General features: G+C 41.6%; 3 protein-coding genes across 10 annotated transcripts in view; all 3 read left to right on the top strand.

Annotated features, from left to right (window-relative positions):
• Positions 1 to 4,404, top strand: part of LOC139366153 (collagen alpha-1(XXIII) chain-like) — a 220,588-nt gene extending 216,184 nt beyond the window's left edge. For 2 of the 7 annotated variants that reach the window (XM_071103311.1, XM_071103310.1), the window contains 2 exons: positions 998 to 1,036; positions 1,925 to 4,404. In XM_071103311.1, coding sequence (XP_070959412.1) covers positions 998 to 1,036; positions 1,925 to 2,083 — 198 coding nt within the window. In that variant the 3' untranslated portion in view covers positions 2,084 to 4,404. Of the gene's footprint in view, positions 1 to 997; positions 1,037 to 1,401; positions 1,592 to 1,918 lie in introns of those variants that run through there. The other 5 variants (XM_071103313.1, XM_071103312.1, XM_071103307.1 and 2 more) reach the window with 5 other exon arrangements.
• Positions 4,405 to 5,055: 651 nt separating this feature from the next.
• Positions 5,056 to 8,732, top strand: LOC139366152 (small ribosomal subunit protein RACK1). Its single transcript, XM_071103306.1, has 7 exons — positions 5,056 to 5,272; positions 5,878 to 6,049; positions 6,607 to 6,850; positions 7,183 to 7,293; positions 7,742 to 7,882; positions 8,182 to 8,292; positions 8,624 to 8,732. The coding sequence occupies exons 1-7, from the start codon at positions 5,164 to 5,166 to the stop codon at positions 8,687 to 8,689; spliced, it is 954 nt and encodes a 317-aa protein (XP_070959407.1). The 5' UTR covers positions 5,056 to 5,163; the 3' UTR covers positions 8,690 to 8,732.
• A 10,517-nt stretch (positions 8,733 to 19,249) lies between these two features.
• LOC139366150 (heterogeneous nuclear ribonucleoprotein A/Ba) lies at positions 19,250 to 23,645 on the top strand. Of its 2 annotated transcripts, XM_071103304.1 has the most exons (9): positions 19,250 to 19,393; positions 19,793 to 20,060; positions 20,911 to 21,079; positions 21,245 to 21,403; positions 21,497 to 21,628; positions 21,877 to 21,979; positions 22,130 to 22,300; positions 22,395 to 22,480; positions 22,931 to 23,645. In XM_071103304.1, exons 2-8 carry the CDS (start codon positions 19,819 to 19,821, stop codon positions 22,463 to 22,465), a joined length of 1,047 nt encoding a protein of 348 aa, XP_070959405.1. In that variant the 5' UTR covers positions 19,250 to 19,393; positions 19,793 to 19,818; the 3' UTR covers positions 22,466 to 22,480; positions 22,931 to 23,645. The 2 variants fall into 2 exon arrangements, with proteins under 2 accessions (XP_070959405.1, XP_070959406.1); XM_071103305.1 differs by lacking the exon at positions 22,395 to 22,480 and having other exon boundaries at positions 19,267 to 19,393.
• The last annotated feature ends 205 nt before the right edge of the window (positions 23,646 to 23,850 follow it).

Raw genomic sequence — 23,850 nt, 5'->3', positions numbered from 1 at the left:
CAGTCCATAAAGGATGTGATCATTGAAGAAGTTGAAAAAGTTGAACGTCAAGGAGTAACATTGGATAGTCAGCTATCATGGTCAAGACATACTGACAAAGTTGTTGTGAAGATCGGGTGAGGTATGTCTGTTTTTTTACACAAACAAACACCACCTGTACTAGTTGTTCTTGATTACTATCCAGTAATATGGTCAAGTGCAGCAAGGAAAGACCTAGCAAAGTTGCAGCTGCCTCACAATAAAGCAGCACGCCTTGCCCTTAACTGCACACATAGATCTAACATCAACAACATGCATGATGGTCTTTCATGGCTGACGGTTGAGGAGAAATGGACTACCTTTCTTCTAGTCTTTTTAAGAAACATTTGTGTGTTGAAAATGCCGAACCACTTGCATACACCTATTGGCATACACCTCAAACAGACATGCATACCTCACCAGACACGCCACTATGGGTTGCTTCACTGTACCCAAACCATAAACAGATTTAATGTGTCACTCAGTTATCTATAGCCATGTCATCGTGGAATGCTCTGCCATAAGAGGCAAAAAGCAAGTTTAGCTTTAAAAAAAAACAGATTTAAAAAACCTTGTATCACAGCAGCTCTCCTCTTTCTAAATATCTAATTTAACTGTATATAAGAATATGAATATGTACAGTATGAACAGTGTGTAAATAGTATTTTTGTTGTTTCTTGGTGTCTCCAATATATAACTCTTATTTAATTATATGTGTTATTATTATTATTATTTGCTCCTATGCTGTATATATACTGTGTATATACAGTATATATTGAATTTAATGTTCTTGTCTATAACTGTTCTGTACTTTGTCATGTTATTTGTATGTTTTATGTGGACCCCAGGAAGAGTAGCTGCTGCATGTGTAGTAGCTAATGGGGATCCTAATAAACTAAACTAAAATGTAGTGTTTTCACCCTACATGACGTGAAACTGCCCCACTGACCATCCCTGTCTCTTGTTCTCTTATCCCCAGGGGCAGGATGGACTGCCCATACCAGGATGCTGGCACAAGGTGAATGGTGGTAGATTCTAACACCCAGGGTTGCTTAATACATTCATTCACAACCACATGCACTGTGATGAGGGGACATTCTCTATCAAACCAGAGCTTCAAGATAATAAACAATGAACAACGCAATGTTCATTGCCCAACTTAGATTATTTTTACTGTGCCAATAAGCATGTATTAAACCCAATATATAAATGTTATTGGGGTGTGAGTATGATTATAATATGTATGTTATATAATCATCATCTTATGAGTGTGATTATAAGATGACGAATGAAGCATGTATTATAGAGCTGTAGTGATTTGCTAACATTAGTGTTGTTTTTGACCTGTGACCCCCACTAATCCCTACTCTCCTTCTCTTGCAGTGATGACTAACATCAAGCATGGCCGCTGTACATATTGATATGGTATATATTGCAACTGAATACTACATCGCATTTATGTTCTTTTTTTGCCTTTTTATGGGAACGTTTTATATAATATATAGAGATTTTTTGTTCGTTATTTTGAGTCAACAATATTAACCAGACCGCATATATCAATCGATACAGATATTTTTTGTACACATAGACTCTGGATATAAAGTAAAATGGAGTCAATGAGACACAGACATCTTTGAGAAACATCAAGACAGAGAAATAAAGCAGCAAACAGACTCCAAACCTAACGGACATACAGACACATGCTGGAAAGTAGATGGATAGGGAGAGTGGTCTTACTAATGGAGTCTCGTCTGCCATATTGCTGCCTGGCCGTTAATTTTGCATGGGAGTGTGTGTGTTCGCGCCCCCCTGCTCAACCCCACGGATGGACAGACCCCCTGGTGTGGTAAATGGAGGAGTGTAGGTCAGTGCTCTCTTCTCCGCTCTCTGTTTTATAAAGGAGGAGAAGGACGAGGAAAGGAGGAGACAGAAACTCAAACGCAAGCGTCTCGCTCTCTCTCAGCCCAGAGGGGAGAGAAGGCCTGGAGGACAGAGGGAAGACGCGGGAGAAACAGACAGTCATGGGAGCAAAGAGGACAGACAACCTCTATTGAGAGAGTCATGAAACAGTTCCGTGCAATTCAGTTTACTGAAGAATAGTGAGATCCTGCATTATGGAAAAATACCAGTAGAGGGCAACACAGAACACTACATTTACACTTTCACCTGAAGAGGAATCTCACCCATTGGCTGTTGTCGTTTTTTACCACACTCACAGTTGGTTCTGGGCTACAGAGGCAAGGATTTTCCTACGATTACAAAATAATAATAATAATAATAATATATGTCTGTGGATTCACCCGACGGATATGATGAAAGTGTTTTTATGATATGAAGTATGACAATTTAATTTGTTGCTCTTCTTTACTTTAGTGTTTCCATGTAATAAAGTGCATGATCAACACAAGTCACAGCATTATATAAAGTAGCTTCCCCCATACCAGCACACTAAGGCAATAAGTTACTGAGGTATTTACTTTGCAAAGAACAATCTCTAACAGTCTTTCCATGTAAAATGCCACAAGGCATCGTTTCTTTATGCCGATGTTTTTTTTTTGTGTGTGCGTGGGTGACACTACCGGGAGTGACGACAAGTGTGATGTTTTATTTGATTTTGATCTAGTTCAGTTACATTTGCATTCCTGTGCATGGACGTGTTTGTATAATATACAGATGCATACTAAGTTCATTGTGTTAAATTCAACGTCAGAATTGAAGGAGCCATTTGCAGTATTAACAAATATGGAGTAATCCATCAATGAAGTTGAATATGAAGTTCATTTGAATATTAAGTCACTTTGTGATTTTATATGGCATTCATCAGATGCCAAATAGAAATATAACATCAGTATTTTCTGACAGTGTTGACAGTACAGTGTTGAAGACACGTTTTATTTAAGTATTATCACTTAACCTTAGCTAAAGAGACATTTAGATGAAATACTGTTCTCTCAACAACAGTATGAATTCTTGCTGCTGACTTAAAATTGTATTGTTTGTTTTTCTTAACCAATGAGTTTAGTTATATAAGACAAGAGTTCACAGACTGAAGTACAATAATGTACCCAGTCATTGATTTAATAATAGTTATACTCATTGATCCACATTGACAAAAAGGTAATCATTGACGGTTGGTTTCACTATACCTACTTGTTTGTTTTTTTATACATTATCACATCATGAATGACATTTTTTCATTTTTTTTCTGATTTACATGTTTCTTTTCTGACTTTATGGATTGTCTTTTGGAGATTTATCTTCTTGGTGCTCGATCACTCTTTCTAACTTTATGAATTCTCTTTTAGAAATCTATCTACTTGGTGCTCGATCACTCTGCGTTTCTGTTTTTCTCAAGTCTTCCTGTATGGTCCACACACAACACACACAACACACACACACAATCACACACACACACACACACACACACACACACACACACACACACACACACACACACACACACACACACACACACACACACACACACACACACACACAATCACACACACACACAACACACACACACAATCACACACACACACACACACACACACCTCAATTTCAATGTCAAGAGCACATGCCATATATAAGTAACTTGTCTTGTGGGTTTCACTATACCACATTTATGCTATTAAGATAAGATAATAAACAACTAGTTCATTATATTGTACTTTATTAATGTACCATTTCCAGTATTTTAATTCACAAAGTGTTATATTTGAAACTGGGATGTAGTGCACAATCATATTTGTTGTTTCCTTCAACCCTGTCATTTAAAGGCCCAGTGCAGTCACTGTGAAAGTGTGAACAAATTTTATCAGTGTTATTTCCTTATAGTTCCTGATTGAAAATACAATCTACACAGGACCTTTCTATTCAGCAGGTTTTCATGGATGGGAGGTTGGTAAATTGGTTAATAGACCAATACAAAGTATACTTTAAACCTCTCCCAATTTTAATTAAAATCTATTACAGTAAGGGAATTAATTGTTACCAAGAAATGATTTGATATTGATATAAAAAAAACGTCTGCATTGGGCCTTTGATGTTGGATATATGCAGCAATGTGTGTGGTACACTACCTTAACAAACTGGTGTTTCTCTGCAATATTACAGGTTTATTTCTTTGGCAGATATCCTCAGTTTCTCATTTTTTAAGGAATAATTGCCATCCATTGGTGACACAATGTCTCAGTACAGTTTAGCTTGTTTTATAACAAAAATATTACCGTATTAGGTCGATTTTATGAGTTTGTTTATTTGGTTGTGTATTTGGTTGTAAAAATAATTAAGCTATTTTTGTAACTGCTATCTTTATCTTGTATTATGTTACATCTGGTCAACTCAACATGTAGACTGAAATAAACTCCATAAAATATACTGTTACCTTCTTGAACTACTTCCGGTCATTTGTTCTTAACAATCCTCACTTGTATTTAAAAAAATGGTAGGAAAAATAAAGTTATATAATTAAGAGGAAAATGTATTTTGCATTAGGAATAGTAGGCCTACTGCATTATTCAGAGCAAAGAACCATAATGCATTTTGACTACAATCATTAGGCCACATTAGGCTACAATCTTGATCTGCTTGCAAATCCAAATTAACCCCAAAAAATATAGGGGATCCCACTTGAAATGTTTTCTTGCCTTTTTGTTAAATCAAGGGACCCCATTTCAATATAAGGGACCCCAAGTTTGAGAACCTCTGCATTAGGCCTACTAATAATTCCAGAATGCATTAGAATGAAAGACCTGTGGCCTATTTTCATGGCCACCTATAAAGCACATACATTTATGAAACTGTAATACAATTTTGGGATCCATTTTTGGGGATTACCACATGATTGCTACAATTATAACTATGCAATGGTCTCTTTAATCTTTCTAATGATATTATTATGTGTCTGTTTGACATGGAAGAAGAGTTAAATCCAATTAAAAATAATAATAAAACACACGGGCATGAAAGGGTTAAAACTGTTCTTCCCAGTGTACTCCGCGCGCGATCGACCCCTCAAAGGTTCTGCATCCGGGTCTGAACTTCCTTTTTCTCTGTGCCTAAATGTGAGAGGACCTAGGGAAACCTAGCCCTCAAACTAATCTATATCCATCCTTGAAAAAGGCACACTAAAACTTCGCCGAAATGACTGAGCAGATGACAGTAAGGGGCACCCTGAAGGGGCACAATGGTTGGGTCACCCAGATCGCGACTACCCCTCAGTTTCCCGATATGATTCTGTCTGCATCCCGAGGTAAGCGCTTCTCAGCCCGCTACAAATGGTCGGCGATATGGCTAACCCCAAGCATGTTACATTGCTAAATTGATGTGTAGCCGCGACGGCTTAAACAATGTAAATCATGAAAGTGAGCTCAATCAATGTAGGGGGCAAGTCTTGCGTCAAACGTAGAGTAGTTTGTCCACTAGACATAGCAAGTAAGTTATGTCTGATTGCTAGCCCTTGAGAACAGACGTCGCATGCTATGCCGACACCCCATCCACGTGCACCGCCAAGTGGACAAAATGTTCATTAGGCTCGCAATGAGAAATGCATTTCTTAGACCTGACAATTGAATTGTAACTACCATAGCAGTCTATTAAAAGTTTATGTTTTGAGGACGCTATGATTGTGCTTGTCTGTCGGTAGTTGTTGAAGGAAACATACCGGTAGTTGGCTGGCTAGCTTCCTATACTTTTAACGCGTCGATAGTTGGACAGCTTGCATGGCAATGCATTTTTGCTTCTGTCAACCGTCCATATTACATTAGTTAGCTAGGCCTACCTATGGTTGTTCAATTGCAATCTCTACCATTCCATAATTTTTTTATTTTAAATGTCTAATCAGCATTTCTCTTTCAGATAAGTCTATCATTATGTGGAAGCTGACTCGTGACGAGACCAACTATGGCATCCCCCAGCGTGCCCTGAAGGGACACTCTCACTTTGTGAGTGATGTAGTCATCTCCTCAGATGGACAGTTTGCCCTGTCCGGGTCCTGGGATGGGACGCTCCGCCTGTGGGATCTCACCACGTAAGTCTAGGGTCGTGGGGTGATGTAGTACCATACAGAGGTCTAAATTGTGTGCAGACATCTGTACATCTGATTCTGGTCTGAACTGAAGACTAGGATCAGTTGCCTAATTTTGTCCTGGGTGGTTCATTGCTGAGCTGGAACAAAAGCCTACAAACATTCTAAGACCAGAGTTATCTGCCTCTGCCAACCTGTTTACACCCCTCCAGTCATATCAGGTCAGTGAGGATGAGGTTATCAATCCAACCATTTGGGTAAAGGGGGTTCACCCCTGGTGCAAAAGCCCAGGAAGGAAATGTTGTTAGTTTCATATCGTGCTGCAGTCAAAACGCTGGTTCTAAAGTGATGAAACTTCCAATGCCATCTGTATCCTTGTGATGATAAAGAGGCTGTTTCTGAATGCAACCTGCGCTTACCTGTGAAAGATGAGATGTGGATATCAGAATCATGTGCTGCCTTGGTTTCAATATTGACTTGAACAACGAAATTACACCGGTTATTAGTCATCTGTAGTATGAAGATTTACACATGGACTCAACGGTTCTCTTCCTCTCCAGTGGCACCACCACCCGTCGCTTTGTGGGCCACACCAAGGACGTCCTGAGTGTGGCTTTCTCTGCTGACAACCGGCAGATCGTGTCTGGGTCTCGGGACAAGACCATCAAGCTGTGGAACACCCTGGGAGTCTGCAAGTACACCATCCAGGATGAGAGCCACTCTGAGTGGGTGTCCTGCGTGCGCTTTTCCCCCAACAGCAGCAACCCCATCATTGTCTCCTGTGGTTGGGACAAGATGGTCAAGGTACGGACAACGCTGCATACAGCACAAGTGACTCACTAGGACAGTTGGCTGCGTAGATTATTAAACGAAGCAAGTCTTTTTAAATGGTTTGGTTACTGTAGATGTAATAAAATCAAGCTCTCTGAAGTGTTTTCCTGCTTTGCCCTGTGATTACAATGTGACATAATCACCCTGAGCCTCGGCTCTGACGACAAGTCCTGCAATGATGATGGGTACAGGAACAAGGCTGCAAATGTGTTAGACATTGCACGCTTGAAATGGTTCACCTCCAGCGGGTATTTTTCTAATCAGTGTACCCTGACACATGGCCTTCCCCACTGTTCTGTTTCTAGGTGTGGAACCTGGCCAACTGCAAGCTGAAGACTAACCACATTGGCCACACTGGCTACCTGAATACAGTGACAGTCTCTCCTGATGGCTCGCTCTGCGCTTCTGGTGGAAAGGTATGATGAAAGCACTCCTAATATTTGCTCTTACGTTATAGATTTAAGGTTGTCACTGTTCACCTGCAGTTTCTGCCTTTATTGAATTTGACCGGATTAGATTAAGGTCACTGGATGGGTCTGTGGTTGATGTAATAACTTGGGGCTAGTTCTTGGTGTTATATGTGGTGTTGCAAAGTAATGATGGAAATTCAAATGCTGTCTGTTTCACTATGATGATAAAGAGGCTGTTTCTGAACGCAACTGGCCCTTTTGAAACGTAATTTAGTGTACTCAAACCTGCTTACTGAGATTTGCCATTTAGGGTTATTGTTGATGGTTCGTATCCCCGGTGAACGGCCATGGACTACACTTAATTGCATGCCCAAGTTGCCCTGCAAAGCAAGCATGTTCATTTGCATTGTCCATTGGCTGACCTTTGACCCTGAATCCCATTCTCCTCCCATAGGACGGTCAGGCCATGCTGTGGGACTTGAACGAGGGCAAGCACCTGTACACCCTAGACAGTGGTGACAACATAAATGCCCTCTGCTTCAGCCCCAACCGCTACTGGCTCTGTGCTGCCACCGGCCCCAGCATCAAGATCTGGGTAAGACTCCTACTCAGAATACATCAGCACTGTCTGTGCAGTTGGCTGGAAAGACGGTTTGGTGTTAATCTGTAATCAAACTACATTAGTCAAGGAGCAATGATGGAAAATTCCAATGCCATCTTATTTCTATGATGATAAAGAGGCTGTTTCTGAGCTCTGCTAACTGCATCCATTTCTGAAGCCATCTGTTGGACCTGAGAATGTGATTGTCATGTCCACATCAGAGTAGTTCCAATTTCATCACAACCCATTGTTTCTCAAAGCTATGCTCATCAGTCCCCTTCTCCCCCCTTCAGGATCTGGAGGGCAAGATCATTGTGGATGAGCTGAGACAGGAGGTTATCAGCACCAACAGTAAGGCTGAGCCCCCACAGTGCACCTCTCTGGCCTGGTCTGCTGACGGACAGGTACGTCCCACAGAGCTACGCTAGAACCCTGGGTTTACTTCTAGAACAGGGTCGTGTTATTTCAGTCTGCTCTCGGAAGATAGTCTCTGCTGGATTGTTTGTTGCTTTGCCCTGTGATTACAAAGTGACATTTATTGCCTGAGCTTTGGCTCTGATGAGAAGTCCTGCAATGATGATGGGTATAGAAACAACAGTAGTACATATTCATGCAATGTCTAGCACTTGGAGTCAAACCTAGTGGGAGCATTATACTTTAATATATTGTTAACGGCTTATTTTTTGCAACTTCTGGAGATTTTCTTATTCTTCCCTTATTTTTCTCTCTTAACAGACCCTGTTTGCTGGCTACACAGATAACCTGATCAGGGTGTGGCAGGTTACCATCGGAACCCGATAAGGACCTTTTCAGATTTGATGAATAAAATACCGTTTTAAATGAACTTTTTGAGTGTCATGTTTGTTTGAATACGTTTGCACTGTGTGGCACAATTTTAATGCATATTTTGTTGACCTTTTGTTATAATTTGGTTGTGATTCGGTAATAAAAGGGTGCGACATATTTTCAAATTTGAGATGTTTTGTAATTGTCACAGTCAACATGTTACTGAGCTTCTGCGTTTCTCCACTTGCCGTCAAGAGGTCTAAATCTCTTGCCGTAATCGGTATCCTAGCAACAGTGCGAAAGTCGAAGAGGTTTGTAGCTAGGAAGCGGACACTTTATTAAACTTTGGCAGCTTTACTATGGGTCTTCCTCGTCAGCCTGTAATGTGGTAAACGCTATTCCATTACCAATTTGAACATGTTGCAAACTGACGTTATATTCGCGTCATCAGATTTTGCGATGGCGCCGTATTACTCTGACCCAGGCGAGAGCGAACGTTATGACAAACGCGTAAGAAATGTTTTATTTACCTAGGCAAGTCAGTTAAGAACACATTCTTATTTTCAATGATGGCCTGGGAACAGTGGGTGAACTGCCTGTACAGGGGCAGAACGACAGATTTGTACCTTGTCAGCTCGGGGGTTTGAATTTGCAACCTTCCGGTTACTAGTCCAACGCTCTAACCACTAGGCTACCCTGCCGCCCCTCGGATTTACGTGTTTACGAGAGAACTCTTGGTATTGCACAGACCTGACGCTATACACTACACTGAATATATCATTCTCATCTCTGGATTCACTGTTACAGGTTGGTGTACAACGTTTATTCACACAGCCGTTGAACAAACATTCATGCTGCCCATAGCATCGCCACTAGCCAGGTCCTGAACAGTTTGACATCAGTGGCGGTCATGTGTAAATACAAAGGGGGTATTGCCAAAGTAGATGCTACGACTGAAAATAATGAATGTGTGTCGTCTCTGCAATAAAAACGAACGATGCCAGAGTAATGAACCAAAAGGAATAGATGGACATGGGCAAATTTGATTGATTGTTGGTTTGATCCACAGACATCAGGAAAACTGAACATCATCCATGTACACTTGTCATTAATCATAATGTGATCGTGTGTCTTGTCTGTGCAATTGCTCTTTGACAAACTGCAGCTGAGTCCGGAGCAGTGTTGAGCAGTAAACTGTTCTTCCCAAGCCAAACGGCCTTCATGAGCTCTGAATTTATCGCCCTGTCCAACTGTACCAAGGCCAGGGAAGCACCCAGAAATGGTCAGTCAGAAGGCAGAGCATTGGGTTTCCAGCCCTCCTCTATCCTCTTTTCACCCCAAATGGAAGATATTCACTGGGCTCTAAGTGTGGTTTGGGTTTTGTCTTTAGAGACCTTGACAACTGTCTGAATCTTTACTGATTTCACCCAATGGAAGTCCACCTATTAGGAGAGCAAATATTTATCCATATGCAACAAAATGTTGTCCATCCAGTTCAAATACCGGTAGGCCTAGTTATTTTATTACCTCCGCATACCTACTGCATATATGAGTTATTGCGCATATGATCAATCAATACTGTATGACTGAGCACTTTTACTGTAGGCTACATGTGCATGTCACCTCTCCCCCAGCCTGCGAGCCAAGTACGGCACCTCTGACCTAAGGAATGCAATGCATGGCAGCATCTGATTCTCAGTAGAGCGAGAGATCAAGTTCATGTTCCCCAAATGTAAGTTAAACACACACATTAAATATTTAGTGCCTTCAGAAAGTATTCACAACCCTTGAATTTTTCCACATTTTGTGACAAAGTGCGATTCAAATGAATTTAATTGTAATACCAAAGTTGAAGAAAAATTCTAAAATTTGTAAAAACATTTTTTTTAAAGATAATATTTATCTTTGTAGTGACCGGGTGTATTGATACACCATCCAAAGTGTAATTAATAACTTCACCATGCTCAACGGGATATTTAACATCTGCTTTTTCTATTTTTATTGCACAGAGAGTGAGTCCATGCAACTTGTGACTTGTTAGCACATTTGTATTCCTGAACTTATTTAGGCTTGCCATAACAAAGGGGTTGAGTACTTGACAAAAGACATTTCAGCCTCTAATTGTTTTTATTCATTTGTAAACATTTTGAAAAACAGAATTCCACTTAGACATTATGGGTTATTGTGTGTAGGCCAGTGACCAACATCTATATTTAATTCAATTTAAATGAGAGGCTGTAACACAACAAAATGTGGAAAAAGTCTATGGGTGTGAATACTTTGAAGGCATTGTTCCTTTCTTCAGCACTTTTTTTAATCAAAGGTAAGCTATCCATTTAATGCAAGTTCAACCTGACCTATAATGCAAAGAGTACCATACACACAAAGTACAACAGGTTTACATTGACATAGAAGTTGGAGGGGTTTTTCCTGTAGTCAGTGTGTTATACCCCTGTGATATTCTCTCTGATACACCCGGGTGTCTCGCTCTTTGTTCAGCTGTGATCGAGCCCATCCCCGTGGGAGAGGCATCCAAAGACTACCTGGGCAGGTTTGTGAGACCCACATTGCTCAGGGGATTCACTGAGCTCTGCAAACAGAAGCCTGTCGCCCCCTGCGTAAGTAACAGGGTGTAATGAGAAGTGTGGACGTACAAATATGCACCTTCAACAGTACATGTTACATTTGCTTTTAGTTTTTTTTTCCTGAATAAATTAATTCAGTTATTTGTGTTTTTCTCCGAAGACTTGGCTGGCTGATTGGCTAGTCAGAAATAATCACAACAAAAAAATCGGACTCAACTAATTCAGGTATTTGTGTTTTCTCTGAAGACTTGGATGGCAGATTGGCTGGTCAGAAATAATCCCAACAAACCTCAAATATTTGATGGTGCAACTGGGGAGGAAGCAGCATAAGCACAGAGATGGGGAAAATACCCAGCTTAGGTAGCCGATAGTGACGCTAGATCTGCACTATCGTCTAGGATTGATGTTCCCAGCCGGTAATACATTCTTGTCACCCGTGGACTGGCTCGTACATAAAGCATCATCCATTTAGGCTGCAAACGCATCATTTTCCTCAACTAGCTGTAATGGCGGACCGTCGGTCCTAGCCGATAGCGTAGATCTAGTGCTCACTTTCGGCTAGGGAGGTCCGGCCGCCTGACAACCTGCCCGCTTAAACCCATCCCCTCCCCCTTCTCCAAAACATCTCTGGAGACCTTCTCCCATTCCTTACTTCCCTCATCAACTCATCCCTGACCACTGGCTGCCTCCCCTCTGACTTCAAAATGGCCCGAGTTGCTCCCCTCCAAGAAAACAACCCTCAACTCCTCTGATGCCAAAAACTACAAACCACTGTCCTTTTATTTTCTTTCCAAAACATTTGAGTGTGCTGTCTGACCAATTTTCTCGCTATCTCTCACAGAACGATCTTGACACTAACCTGTCAGGTTTCAAGATGTATCATTCAACCAAGACTGCTGTTCTCTGTCACAGAGGCTCTCCGCACTTCCAAAATTGACTCTTATGTTCTTATACTCCTTGATCTATCCGCTGCCTTCAACACCTTGAACCATCAGATCCTCCTCTCCGCCCTCTGAGGGCTGGGCGTCTCTAGCCCTCTCCTCTTCTCTCTATATACCAAGTCACTCGGCTCCATCATATCCTCACATGGTGTCTCCTATCATTGCTATGCAGATGACACAACTACTTTTCTCCTTACCCACTTCTGACACCCAGGTGGCAACACGCATCTCAAGCTCAACCTCGACAAGAGGGAGCCGCTCTTCCTCCCGGCAAGGTCTGCCCGCTAGGGTTGGGTGATATATCAAAATAATTTGAATTGAGGTTTTAGCCCATTTTGGTCTCGTCTCCTTCGCTCCTTCTGTGCTGTGTGCACTGTGCACCTTCCCACTTGCACACAGAAACCAAGCACTTCCCCCTGCCACTCACAACAATGACAAAAGAGAACTTCAATCTTCTTTGACATAAACTCGCTATTTGCATTTGAGGTTTGGTCCAACAAAATTGTTAATTTGCACACCGAAACGCTGAAAGACATTATTTTACTGTAATAGAACTTAACCTTTCTAACGCTACCCTTATTATGTCTCAACTCCCTAAAGGTAGAACAGAGCAGACCCTACTGAAGCGAGAGTATCAATGAACATGTTTAAAATGAATGCTCAGTTTCTGTCGCGCGCGGCATTGTGGTAACCCGAACGGCTAGCAGCGTTTTAGCCACAGACTTACAGTACGTGCTAGTTGTCTAAGTCTGTGTGATAAATGTGCAGTGAGTATAAAAATATCTATTTATGTAAGGAATTGGCAACTCATTCTCATTCTGAGAAATAAGCATTTGCTTGTCCAGGTAGGCCAGTTGGTTTCAATATCTAAACAAATTGAACAGGCAGTTGTTCAAACACTGTTAAACAACCATCACTGACAGAGAGGCAGCTGCCTACATACAGACTCGAAATCATTGGCCACTTTAATAAATGGACCACTAGTCACTTTAATAATGTTTACATATCTTGCATTTCTCATCTCATATGTATATATGTATATACTGTGTTTTATACCATCTTGCATCTTGCCTATGCCGCTCATCCATATATTTATATGTACATATTCTTATTCCATCCCTTTAGATTTGTGTGTATTAGGTAGTGGTTGTGGAATTGTTATATTACTTGTTAGATATTACTGCACAGTCGGAAGTAGAAGCACAAGCATTTTGCTACACTCACATTAACATCTGCTATGTGTATCTTACCAATAAAATGTGATTTTTAAACAGTTGGAGACGGGACACGAGGGTCTATTCATAACTGTTCTACCTTGTTAGCAAGGAAATGGATCCAAGTTGGCTAGACTTTTAATGTAAAGATCAGCTGGCTACTCACTACCACGTGGGCTTGTGCTTGAGAGATTGTTTGAGACCTGTGTTCATTTTCTATGATGCCTGCTACAAGAAGTTGGTCATTATTAGTGGATGTTCTGGTTAAATTTGTAACAAAAATTGCGTTTTCAGACACTTGAAAGTCAGATCAATGATTAGTGCAAAAAAAGGTTAATCTATTTTGATAAAATAATTAAATGATTAGTGGGTCTTACATGCTGATCAGACCATTCGTGAGCGTGCGCAATAGGGCGCATGTTGATTTTGTCCACCCGCACCAGACGAGATCAGGACACGCAGGTTGAAATATCAAACAAACTCTGAACAAACTATATTAATTTGGGGACAGGCTGAAAAGCATGAAACATTTATGACAATTTAGCTAGCTTGCTGTTGCTAGCTAATTTGTCCTGGGATATAATCATTGGGTTGTTATTTGACCTGAAATGCACAAGGTCCTCTACTCCGACAATTAATCCACAGATAAAAGGGTCAACTGAGTTAGTTTCTATTAATCTCTCCTTCAGGCTTCTTCTTCTTTGGACTTTATATGGCGGTTGGCAACCAACTTGAAGGTGCATTACCACCACCAACTGGACTAGAGACCTCAGTTCATCTTTCAATCACCCATGTGGGTTTATGCTCCTAAAAACCAATGAGGTGGGAGAGGCAGGACTTGCAGCGCGTAAAGTGTCACAAATAGAACCAAGTTCTATTTTAGCGCCTGGCTACGCAGACATGCGCAGGCAGTGTGGGTGCAATGATTGAATAACATGTACAGTGCCTTGCGAAAGTATTCGGCCCCCTTGAACTTTGCGACCTTTTGCCACATTTCAGGCTTCAAACATAAAGATATAAAACTGTATTTTTTTGTGAAGAATCAACAACAAGTGGGACACAATCATGAAGTGGAACGACATTTATTGGATATTTCAAACTTTTTTAACAAATCAAAAACTGAAATATTGGGCGTGCAAAATTATTCAGCCCCCTTAAGTTAATACTTTGTAGCGCCACCTTTTGCTGCGATTACAGCTGTAAGTCGCTTGGGGTATGTCTCTATCAGTTTTGCACATCGAGAGACTGACATTTTTTCCCATTCCTCCTTGCAAAACAGCTCGAGCTCAGTGAGGTTGGATGGAGAGCATTTGTGAACAGCAGTTTTCAGTTCTTTCCAAAGATTCTCGATTGGATTCAGGTCTGGACTTTGACTTGGCCATTCTAACACCTGGATATGTTTATTTTTGAACCATTCCATTGTAGATTTTGCTTTATGTTTTGGATCATTGTCTTGTTGGAAGACAAATCTCCGTCCCAGTCTCAGGTCTTTTGCAGACTCCATCAGGTTTTCTTCCAGAATGGTCCTGTATTTGGCTCCATCCATCTTCCCATCAATTTTAACCACCTTCCCTGTCCCTGCTGAAGAAAAGCAGGCCCAAACCATGATGCTGCCACCACCATGTTTGACAGTGGGGATGGTGTGTTCAGCTGTGTTGCTTTTACTCCAAACATAACGTTTTGCATTGTTGCCAAAAAGTTCAATTTTGGTTTCATCTGATCAGAGCACCTTCTTCCACATGTTTGGTGTGTCTCCCAGGTGGCTTGTGGCAGCTTTAAACAACACTTTTTATGGATATCTTTAAGAAATGGCTTTCTTCTTGCCACTCTTCCATAAAGGCCAGATTTGTGCAATATATGACTGATTGTTGTCCTATGGACAGAGTCTCCCACCTCAGCTGTAGATCTCTGCAGTTCATCCAGAGTGATCATGGGCCTCTTGGCTGCATCTCTGATCAGTCTTCTCCTTGTATGAGCTGAAAGTTTAGAGGGACGGCCAGGTCTTGGTAGATTTGCAGAGAGACTTGATTATACACAGGTGGATTGTATTTATCATCATTAGTCATTTAGGTCAACATTGGATCATTCAGAGATCCTCACTGAACTTCTGGAGAGAGTTTTCTGCACTGAAAGTAAAGGGGCTGAATAATTTTGCACTCCCAATTTTTCAGTTTTTGATTTGTTAAAAAAGTTTGAAATATCCAATAAATGTCGTTCCACTTCATGATTGTGTCCCACTTGTTGTTGATTCTTCACAAAAAAATACAGTTTTATATCTTTATGTTTGAAGCCTGAAATGTGGCAAAAGGTCGCAAAGTTCAAGGGGGCCGAATACTTTCACAGGGCACTGTATGTGTACATTTATTTTTCAATGCTCATGCTCGCAACACGAGTGGTGTGGTCAGCATGTTATGGTTGTGGAAGGCTTATATTTAGCCTAGGTATAATTTTACAAGCCCTGAATTCATTAGATTATTCATAACTGTTTGAAATGCAGTGTATTGACCTAATTGTGCAACAATGTTTTGTTTATATATATCGTGAATTGCCCATAGATGAAAAAAAATTAGATATGGTTTTTAGGCCAAATCGCCCAGCCCTACTGCCCGTTCCAAGACCTCTCCATCATGGTTGACACTGCAAGTTGTCCCCCTACAAGAGTAAAGAACCTTGGCGTGACCCTGGACAACACCCTGTCCTCTTCTGAAACTATTAAAGCAGTGACTCGCACCTGCAGGTTCATGCTCAACATCTGTAGTGTACGACCCTACCTCACACAGGAAGCAGCGCAGGTCCTAATCCATGCACTTGTCATCTCCCATTTGGACTACTGCAACTCGCTGTTGGCTGGGCTCCCGGCTTGTGCCATCAAACCCTTGCAACTTCAGAATGCTGCAGCCCGCATGGTGTTCAACTTTCCCCAAGTTCTCCCATGTCATCCAGTTTCTCTGCACACTCCACTCAGGGACGGATTAAGAAATCATAGACCCTGAGGATATTTCCCCCTTCCCGTCACACCGTCATTTTCTGTAAACAAATCCATGCACCAAGATGCTATTTGAGGCATGGTAAATTTAATTTCAATTTCTAATAAAGCCATAACGTTTGCCATGTGGCATAGGTTACAGTTAAGTAGAGGTGTTTTTTGTGGTTCCACACATGGAAAAAAAAATTCTACCACGGTCCGAAAAAAAACAGCTTTTTTAAAAACGCATGCAATTCTACGTCATTTACATGATAGAAGACATTAGCTGAATATTTTTTAATACCACACAAATTAACAAAATGAGTGGCTACTCTGACAAACAGCGATCAATCTGGTCTTGAATTCAAACAAACAATAGCCCAGGCCAATGAAATGACACACAGAATGTACTATATTAGGAGGCAATATTTAAGCAATAAGGCACAGGGTGGTGTGGTATATGACCAAAATACCACGGCTAAGGGCTGTTCTTATGCATGATGAAACGAGGAATGCCTGGATACAGCCCTTAGCAGTGCTATATTGGCCATATACCACAAACCTTATTGCTATTATAAACTGGTTACCAACGTAATTAGAGCAGTAAAAATACATTTTGGTCATACCTGTGGTATACGGTCTGATATACCACAGCTGTCAGCCAATCAGCATTCAGGGCTCGACACACCCAGTTTATAAATGCATATATATCGTAGGCGATTAACTAAAATTTCCAGTGCCAACTGACTCACCTAATGATGAAGCCATAGGCTACTCACGGTGATGGTCGATGCGCTTGTCATGAGCCTATCTCAAGATGAGGTACTTTGAAAAAGAGTGCTGCTGTTAGCTACAAATTGGGAGTTGTTAATAAAAAGTGTTTGTAATGGTTCTACAGACAGATTACTCTTCTCTTTTCAGCAGTAGGCATTGACTTTCCAAACTGTAAGTTTTTCCCGCAATTGTATTTTAAAATCTGCAAAAGGCAAACCTAGAGCCACAAACAACCATAGAAATATAATCCATAGATGGCAGTTCCCATTCAAGTCAGGACTGGCATCCATTGCTAGTGCACCCATGAGTTTAACAGTCAAATTGCCAGGGTAAGAGGTTACAAAACCCTTCTATGGATTATATGTCTATAGCCACAATGCATCAAGCTGTAGCCTATATTTGTCACGCTTGCCCAAACTGCAGCCTTCCCTGTAGGCATACCGGTAATTGCCACAAGGGATACAATGTATATGTTATGATGTGGGGTGTATTTTCCTGGCATGGTTTGGTGAATCTATGTCAAATTTCATTGAAGCTGTTCTGGCAGCTCGTGGCACAACACCCTTTTAAAGACACTTTATGTTGGTGTTTCCTTAATTTTGGCAGATGCCTGTATGTGCTTGTGATAAAACTTAATCCACAGTTATTTTTGATGAACTATTGATCCTCTATGTCAAAATTATGCTCTCTGGTGTATTTTGAACATTGAGGGCGGGCTCCTGTGGTTGGATAAAAAGTCATTTAGATTAGTATTTTTTGCCTCTTGGGCACACTACAGGTGTGGGCCCAGACCCTGACTCACACAATTGACCAGTCACATTTATCTATCATGCAGTTTTTTTTATTTATTAATCAGTTACCCAATCAAGGCAGGGGCCCCCAATTAACCGTGTGGTCCCCCTACCACCTTTTCTCCCCCCATCTGATGATTGGCAGAGCGGCAGCAGACTGTCTATACTCATCGAGAGCAGACTCCTGAGTCTTCCTGTGGTTGGCAGTTGCAGTGAAAATATATCAAATATACACTACATTAAACAGTGTATAATATATTCAGAATGGCGCCGGAGGAGATGGTTGCCGTTTTATGGTCTCCTAACCAATTGTGTAATTGTGTTTTTTTTTGTTGCTTTATTTGTAACTTATTTTGTGCATAATGTTTTTGGCACCCGTGTCTTATAATCGAAAAGAGCTTATACTCACCTCGTACTGGATGAAGATTTTTTCTTTAACGAGTTGGACACAAAGGATTTACTTCAGACAACCGACAAGGCCCTAAAAATTGTCAGACTCCAGCCACCCTAGTCATAGAATGTTCTCTCTGCTACCGCACGGCAAGTGGTACCGGAGCTTCAAGTCTAGATCCAAAAGGCTTAACAGCTTCTACCCCCAAGCCATAAGACTCCTGAAAAGCTAATAAAATGGCTACCCAGACTATTTGTATTGCCGTCCACCCCACCCCCACATTGACTCTGTGCCGGTACCCCCTGTACAGTATATAGCCTCACTACTGTTATTTTACAGCTGCTCTTTAATAATTTTTTACTTACTTATTTTTCTTAGCTGCATTGTTGGTTATGGGCTTGTAAGTAAGCATTTCACTGTTGTATTCGGCACATGTGACAAATACGATTTGATTTGATATAATGTATATATACTTATTTGTTTTTGCTGCCTCTTGAGCCCCCCACGGCATGGGCCAAGGGGCTTCAGCCCCAGTAAGCCCCTGCATTATTCTGGCCCTGACTCCACTGGCTTCCAGTCCAAGCTTGCATCCACTACAAGACCATGGTACTTGCCTATGGAGCAGCAAGAGGAACTGCCCCTCCCTACTTTCAGGCTATGCTCAAACCCAACACCCCAACCCGAGCACTCCGTTCTGCCACCTCTGATCTCTTGGTCACAGCTCCCCCCTCCCCTCATTTTTTTATTTATTGTTTTGTAGTTTGCAGACTTGTCAAGAATGTACCTAAAATAATAAAATGTACTGCAAGTTCTTACGTGTAGTGGGCGTGTACACTGAATCGGGGTACATAATTGGCCATGGCCATGATAGACAGCTTTGGGGATCAAATCAGAGGCCCCTAAATGAAAGGTCGTTTTTTGTTTAACGGGTACTATAAAACCAACCACGAGTTGGCGTTGTATGGGAGAATCCATCTTGGAGAGTATTTTCTGATTGTGTGATCACTAAGAGGCTTTAGGGGATTATTTTCCATCTATTCATCTTATTTTGTATTTGTGTAAGTACCATAAGAATAACTATTTTCATTATTTCGGTGTTAGGCATAAATGTGGCTGTAATATTTGAGTAGTAAAACAGCTCGCATGGCCTTCGCATTACGTAACGGAGTGGTTCATGCTAACGGTTTATCCGCGCGAAACAGTTACATTGACGATATTTGGTTGTTACATTCAGTCTGTGCAAAAAAAATATTTTGTTGTACCTTCATTCGATGAGTCGATTGCCATGTCTCGCTGTCATTCCGGGAACATTGTCTCCCATACATTTACAAAAAACAATGTTGCCAGCCAAAATGGTGGGGGAGTGTAATTCACTGGCATAGCATAAATGGCGAAGCATGTACGGCGCGTTACATAACTGTACAGGTCCTTTGGTAACAATGTTTCATTTTGTGCAGGAAAAGGGGAACCTAACAATTACAAAATGTCTGACACCGAGCAACAGTTTATGGAAACCTCAGAAAACGGCCACGAAGGCGAGGATGATTTTAACGGCGCAAAGACAGCCGATGAAACGGAAGAGACCGAAACCCTGAATAAAGGCGAGGAAGAGACCGAAGCCTGCATAGAAGACGAGGCGGCAGTAGAGGGAGAAGATTCGCAAAATGGTGCCACTGAAGGCGAAGGCGGACAGATCAACGCCAGCAAAGGCGAGGAGGATGCAGGGTGAGTACAGAAATGTTTTCGATCTCGGCAGAGTGTTAATGGATTGTATCGCTCCTTTGTTCCGTCTGGCTTTGTTGGCGCCATGTGGGGAGCGAGGGGGGGGGGCACTTCCAGCAGCGATTAAATGTAACACAATCGCCTGAGAGGGAGTATCTTTTTGCAGGGCTAGGTTGTTTATTCTGTTTAGGGCACACACCGGACTTTCTGGTCAGATATTTGGAGTTTGATGTCGTTTTGGCCATACAGTAGTAGGCCTACCCGATCTACAACAACAATGGCCACTGATTTGTGGAGTACTAGATTCAGCCGCGGGGACAATTTTTGTTTTTCGGAGCGGTTGGCAAGGGGGCCAGAACGTAATTACAAATGTATGGACTGCAAAAAGGTCAAAACAAATAAATATATTGTAACGACCCTGGGTTTTTAAGCGCGGAAATCGACTCTGCCGCACGAGCATGCTTTTGCGGCACAGTCGATAGCGCGCCGGACCTCGGGCTGCTGTTTCATTACAATATATGTGTGTTGTTGACTAAAAAATCATTTCAAACCTTGATTATATTTCTATACGATTATGTTTGGTAAGACATCTGTTCCCAAATATTCCATCAATCACTTGAAGCTGGTCTCCTTGTTTTAGTCGTATGTCTAACAATGGAAAATTCACCCACCCAACAAAAAAAGATATGAACCATTTCTCTCTGAATTTGGGGGGACAAATAAAACCAACCACAGGCCAGATTCGTCCCACTGGCTGCCAGTTGGGGAACCCTATACTATTGTCCCCCAACACTTTTAGAGCGGTTGTTACCCAACCATCATATTTAGTCAGTTATCCTTTTTTCTTTGCTAGGAAAATGTTTGTTGGAGGACTTAGCTGGGACACAAGTAAGAAAGATCTTAAAGATTATTTCTCTAAATTCGGTGAAGTGACGGACTGCACCATAAAGATGGACCAGCAGACAGGCCGGTCAAGAGGCTTTGGCTTTATTCTATTCAAAGAAGCAGTCAGTGTAGACAAGGTAAGAGAACATGTTTTTGGGGTTTGTTACTTTTATCTAAGAACTGTAATGCATATTGAATGTCAGTGTTCCCATGTGGAATATTACAACTTGGCAACATCCCTGCAGTCCTACAACTGTTTGCCATTCTTCATTCTCTGGCTGCTTTTTTTCCTTTTTGTCTAGGTTTTGGAACAGAAGGAACACCGACTTGACGGACGACAGATCGACCCCAAGAAGGCCATGGCTATGAAGAAGGAGCCCGTAAAGAAAATCTTTGTTGGTGGCCTCAACCCAGACACAGACAAGGAAGTTATCCAGGAGTACTTTGGAACCTTTGGCGAGGTACAGTATCAACATCGATCTCTGGGGGTAACACTGACTTAGTGGTAAGGTGGTGTATTAACAGTAATTGTTTTATTTTCCTTTGACCTGCAGATCGAGACAATCGAGCTTCCACAGGACCCAAAGACGGAAAAGAGAAGGGGGTTCGTGTTCATCACGTATAAGGATGAAACTCCTGTCAAAAAAGTGCTAGAAAAGAAATTCCATAACGTCAGTGGAAGCAAGGTAACAATTGTAATGCAGTCAATGCAATGCAGGGTTGTGTGTGTGTGTGCACGGTCTCTTTTTGTACATGTGATTGCAGAGTTGTGATTTCCTCCTCCTTTCAAATTAAGCTTTAGATTTCTGTATATAACAAATTCTGTGGTTTCTTCAGGTAACATTTAACCCTCACATTGAAGATCCATGCAGTGGGTGTGGCAAAGGTTTTTCCCATGTCAAACTTAAGTCTTCATGTTACTGATCTGTTCCAGTGTGAGATTAAAATAGCACAGCCCAAAGAGGTGTACCAGCAGCAGCAATATGGCGGCCGTGGCGGTGGAGGTGGAGGTGGTGGAAGAGGCAGGGGCCGTGGAGGTGAGTATCTACACAAAACACCTTGTGTGGATTTAACCTGGCAAAACGGGTTCTAAAATAGGCTCCCCTCACCCCAGTCCCAAGATCAAAGTGGTTGCTTATATAACTCTGCTCTATGTGCTTCTAATCACTGTAACGTAATCTTCTCAGGTCAGGGCCAGAATTGGAACCAAGGTGGCGGATACAACAACTACTGGAACCAGGGCTATGGGAACCAGGGCTACGGCTACGGTGGACAGCAAGGCTACGGCGGATATGGAGGCTATGGCAACTATGACTACTCCGCTGGATACTATGGCTATGGGGGTGGCTACGACTACAGTAAGCGATAACCACCCAAAAACGCAAATGTGAGAAACTTTGTTGGTCCTTGTCGTACGGAAGACACTCAGTCCCTTTCTTTCTTGTCCTCCAGACCAGGGCAATGCAGGCTATGGGAAAACTCCAAGACGTGGAGGCCACCAGAGTAGCTACAAGCCATACTGATCACATGTAGTGCAGGTATGCATTTTTGCATCATCTATGGTGATATGACAATCTAGCTGTAACCATTTGTGCCCTTTGACTCCAAAATTTCTCCCATCTAGTCTGATCCCATTCAAACGTTTGTTAACGGGGGGAAGTGGGTGGGGAGGGTCTGCAATTCATTAATAATGGTCTCATTCCATGTGCCAACCATTTTAAGATGCATCCCTACAAACACTACTTGATCAATAAGGGTTGAGGTGGTGGTTGACCCAGAATAAGCATTAGGGCCTTTCCGATGGGGTGCTAGGTATGGCAGCTAGGTGTCATGTCCCCTTTGACGTTCTCCCCACTCCGAGTGTTCATTTTTAATAGAAGTATACAACTGTTAATTAAGTCATTCATAAACATCATGGTGTCCATGTGTAATACAAAATGCCATTTGGTTATGCTCAGTAACTGTAAGCACCATGTTTCTCTCTTAAGGTCTTAAGTAAATAAGAAAAAAGAAACCCATGGTCCGGCCACAGCGAACATGGGCTTTGGCTTTTCCTTTGGAGTTGGCAGAAATTTGGACTCATGCTCCATATGTACAGATCAAGTGAGGAACTGGGGAAGCAAATGTCACTTTTCCACCTTTTTATTTTTTATTTTATATGGTTTTGTCCATTTACATTTCCAGAGATGGAAGTGTTATTTTTACTGTACTTTTTGGTACCTTTTTGAATCTAATGTATTGTGTGGTTGTATTTTACATGTCTACTGGATTTGCCAACAAACCGGAGCAGAGCTTTCAGAAGCTTTTGAAATAAAACAATTACCTTTTTTTTTTGTTATTTCTAGGATTAGTAAAACATTTTCCCGTGCTGAGTGTTTGACGCGAGTTGCATGGCTTCAGATGTGGGGTGAGGTGAAATAAGAGATTTAAAAACTAATCAAAGATTTCATTGTAAGCTTGTCTAGTGAATGCTTGCATTTGGCTAGTAGACGAGGACAACCAGCATTCGTTTTTTGGCTTTTTAAGGAGGTCCCCTCCCCATCTTCTCTGTAATTGTAAGTGGCTTTACTAGTGTTACATACGATACAGTACAACTGAGCGCAAGCCTGTTAATGTAAGTAGAGGGCCTTCCCTTTCTCTCTGGAAACTCATTCCTTTAGTGTCTTGGGCAAATTGGTAGAAATAAACTTTTGGTTTATATTACACGTGGATCCTTTTGTTATCATTTATAAACCCTCCCCCTAATGCTGTTTTGGTTACTGTTAACTGCTTTGTACTGTTAAATGGATTACTTGTCCTGTCTTGGGTAAGGTTAAAATCGTGCCATACAGATGGATGCCTCTCTGGGATGCGGTGGCAGATACTTTGCTGGCAGAGGGATAACTGGCTCAGTCAATGGGTTGAAAGC

The sequence above is a fragment of the Oncorhynchus clarkii genome, chromosome 14 (assembly GCF_045791955.1).
Source record: "Oncorhynchus clarkii lewisi isolate Uvic-CL-2024 chromosome 14, UVic_Ocla_1.0, whole genome shotgun sequence".
Taxonomy (NCBI): domain Eukaryota; kingdom Metazoa; phylum Chordata; class Actinopteri; order Salmoniformes; family Salmonidae; genus Oncorhynchus; species Oncorhynchus clarkii.
Note: the sequence above shows the minus strand (reverse complement) of the source record. Positions and strands in the feature narration are given on the sequence as shown.

Bases quoted from the DNA above. Each gene is read 5' to 3' on its own strand.
- LOC139366152 (XM_071103306.1), top strand. From the start codon at position 5,164: ATGACTGAGCAGATGACAGTAAGGGGCACCCTGAAGGGGCACAATGGT. The intron at 6,851-7,182 runs GTACGGACAACG...TTCTGTTTCTAG, and splicing joins GTTGGGACAAGATGGTCAAG to GTGTGGAACCTGGCCAACTG. The intron at 7,883-8,181 runs GTAAGACTCCTA...TCCCCCCTTCAG, and splicing joins GCCCCAGCATCAAGATCTGG to GATCTGGAGGGCAAGATCAT.
- LOC139366150 (XM_071103304.1), top strand. From the start codon at position 19,819: ATGTCTGACACCGAGCAACAGTTTATGGAAACCTCAGAAAACGGCCAC. The intron at 21,080-21,244 runs GTAAGAGAACAT...CTTTTTGTCTAG, and splicing joins AAGCAGTCAGTGTAGACAAG to GTTTTGGAACAGAAGGAACA. The intron at 21,404-21,496 runs GTACAGTATCAA...TTTGACCTGCAG, and splicing joins ACTTTGGAACCTTTGGCGAG to ATCGAGACAATCGAGCTTCC.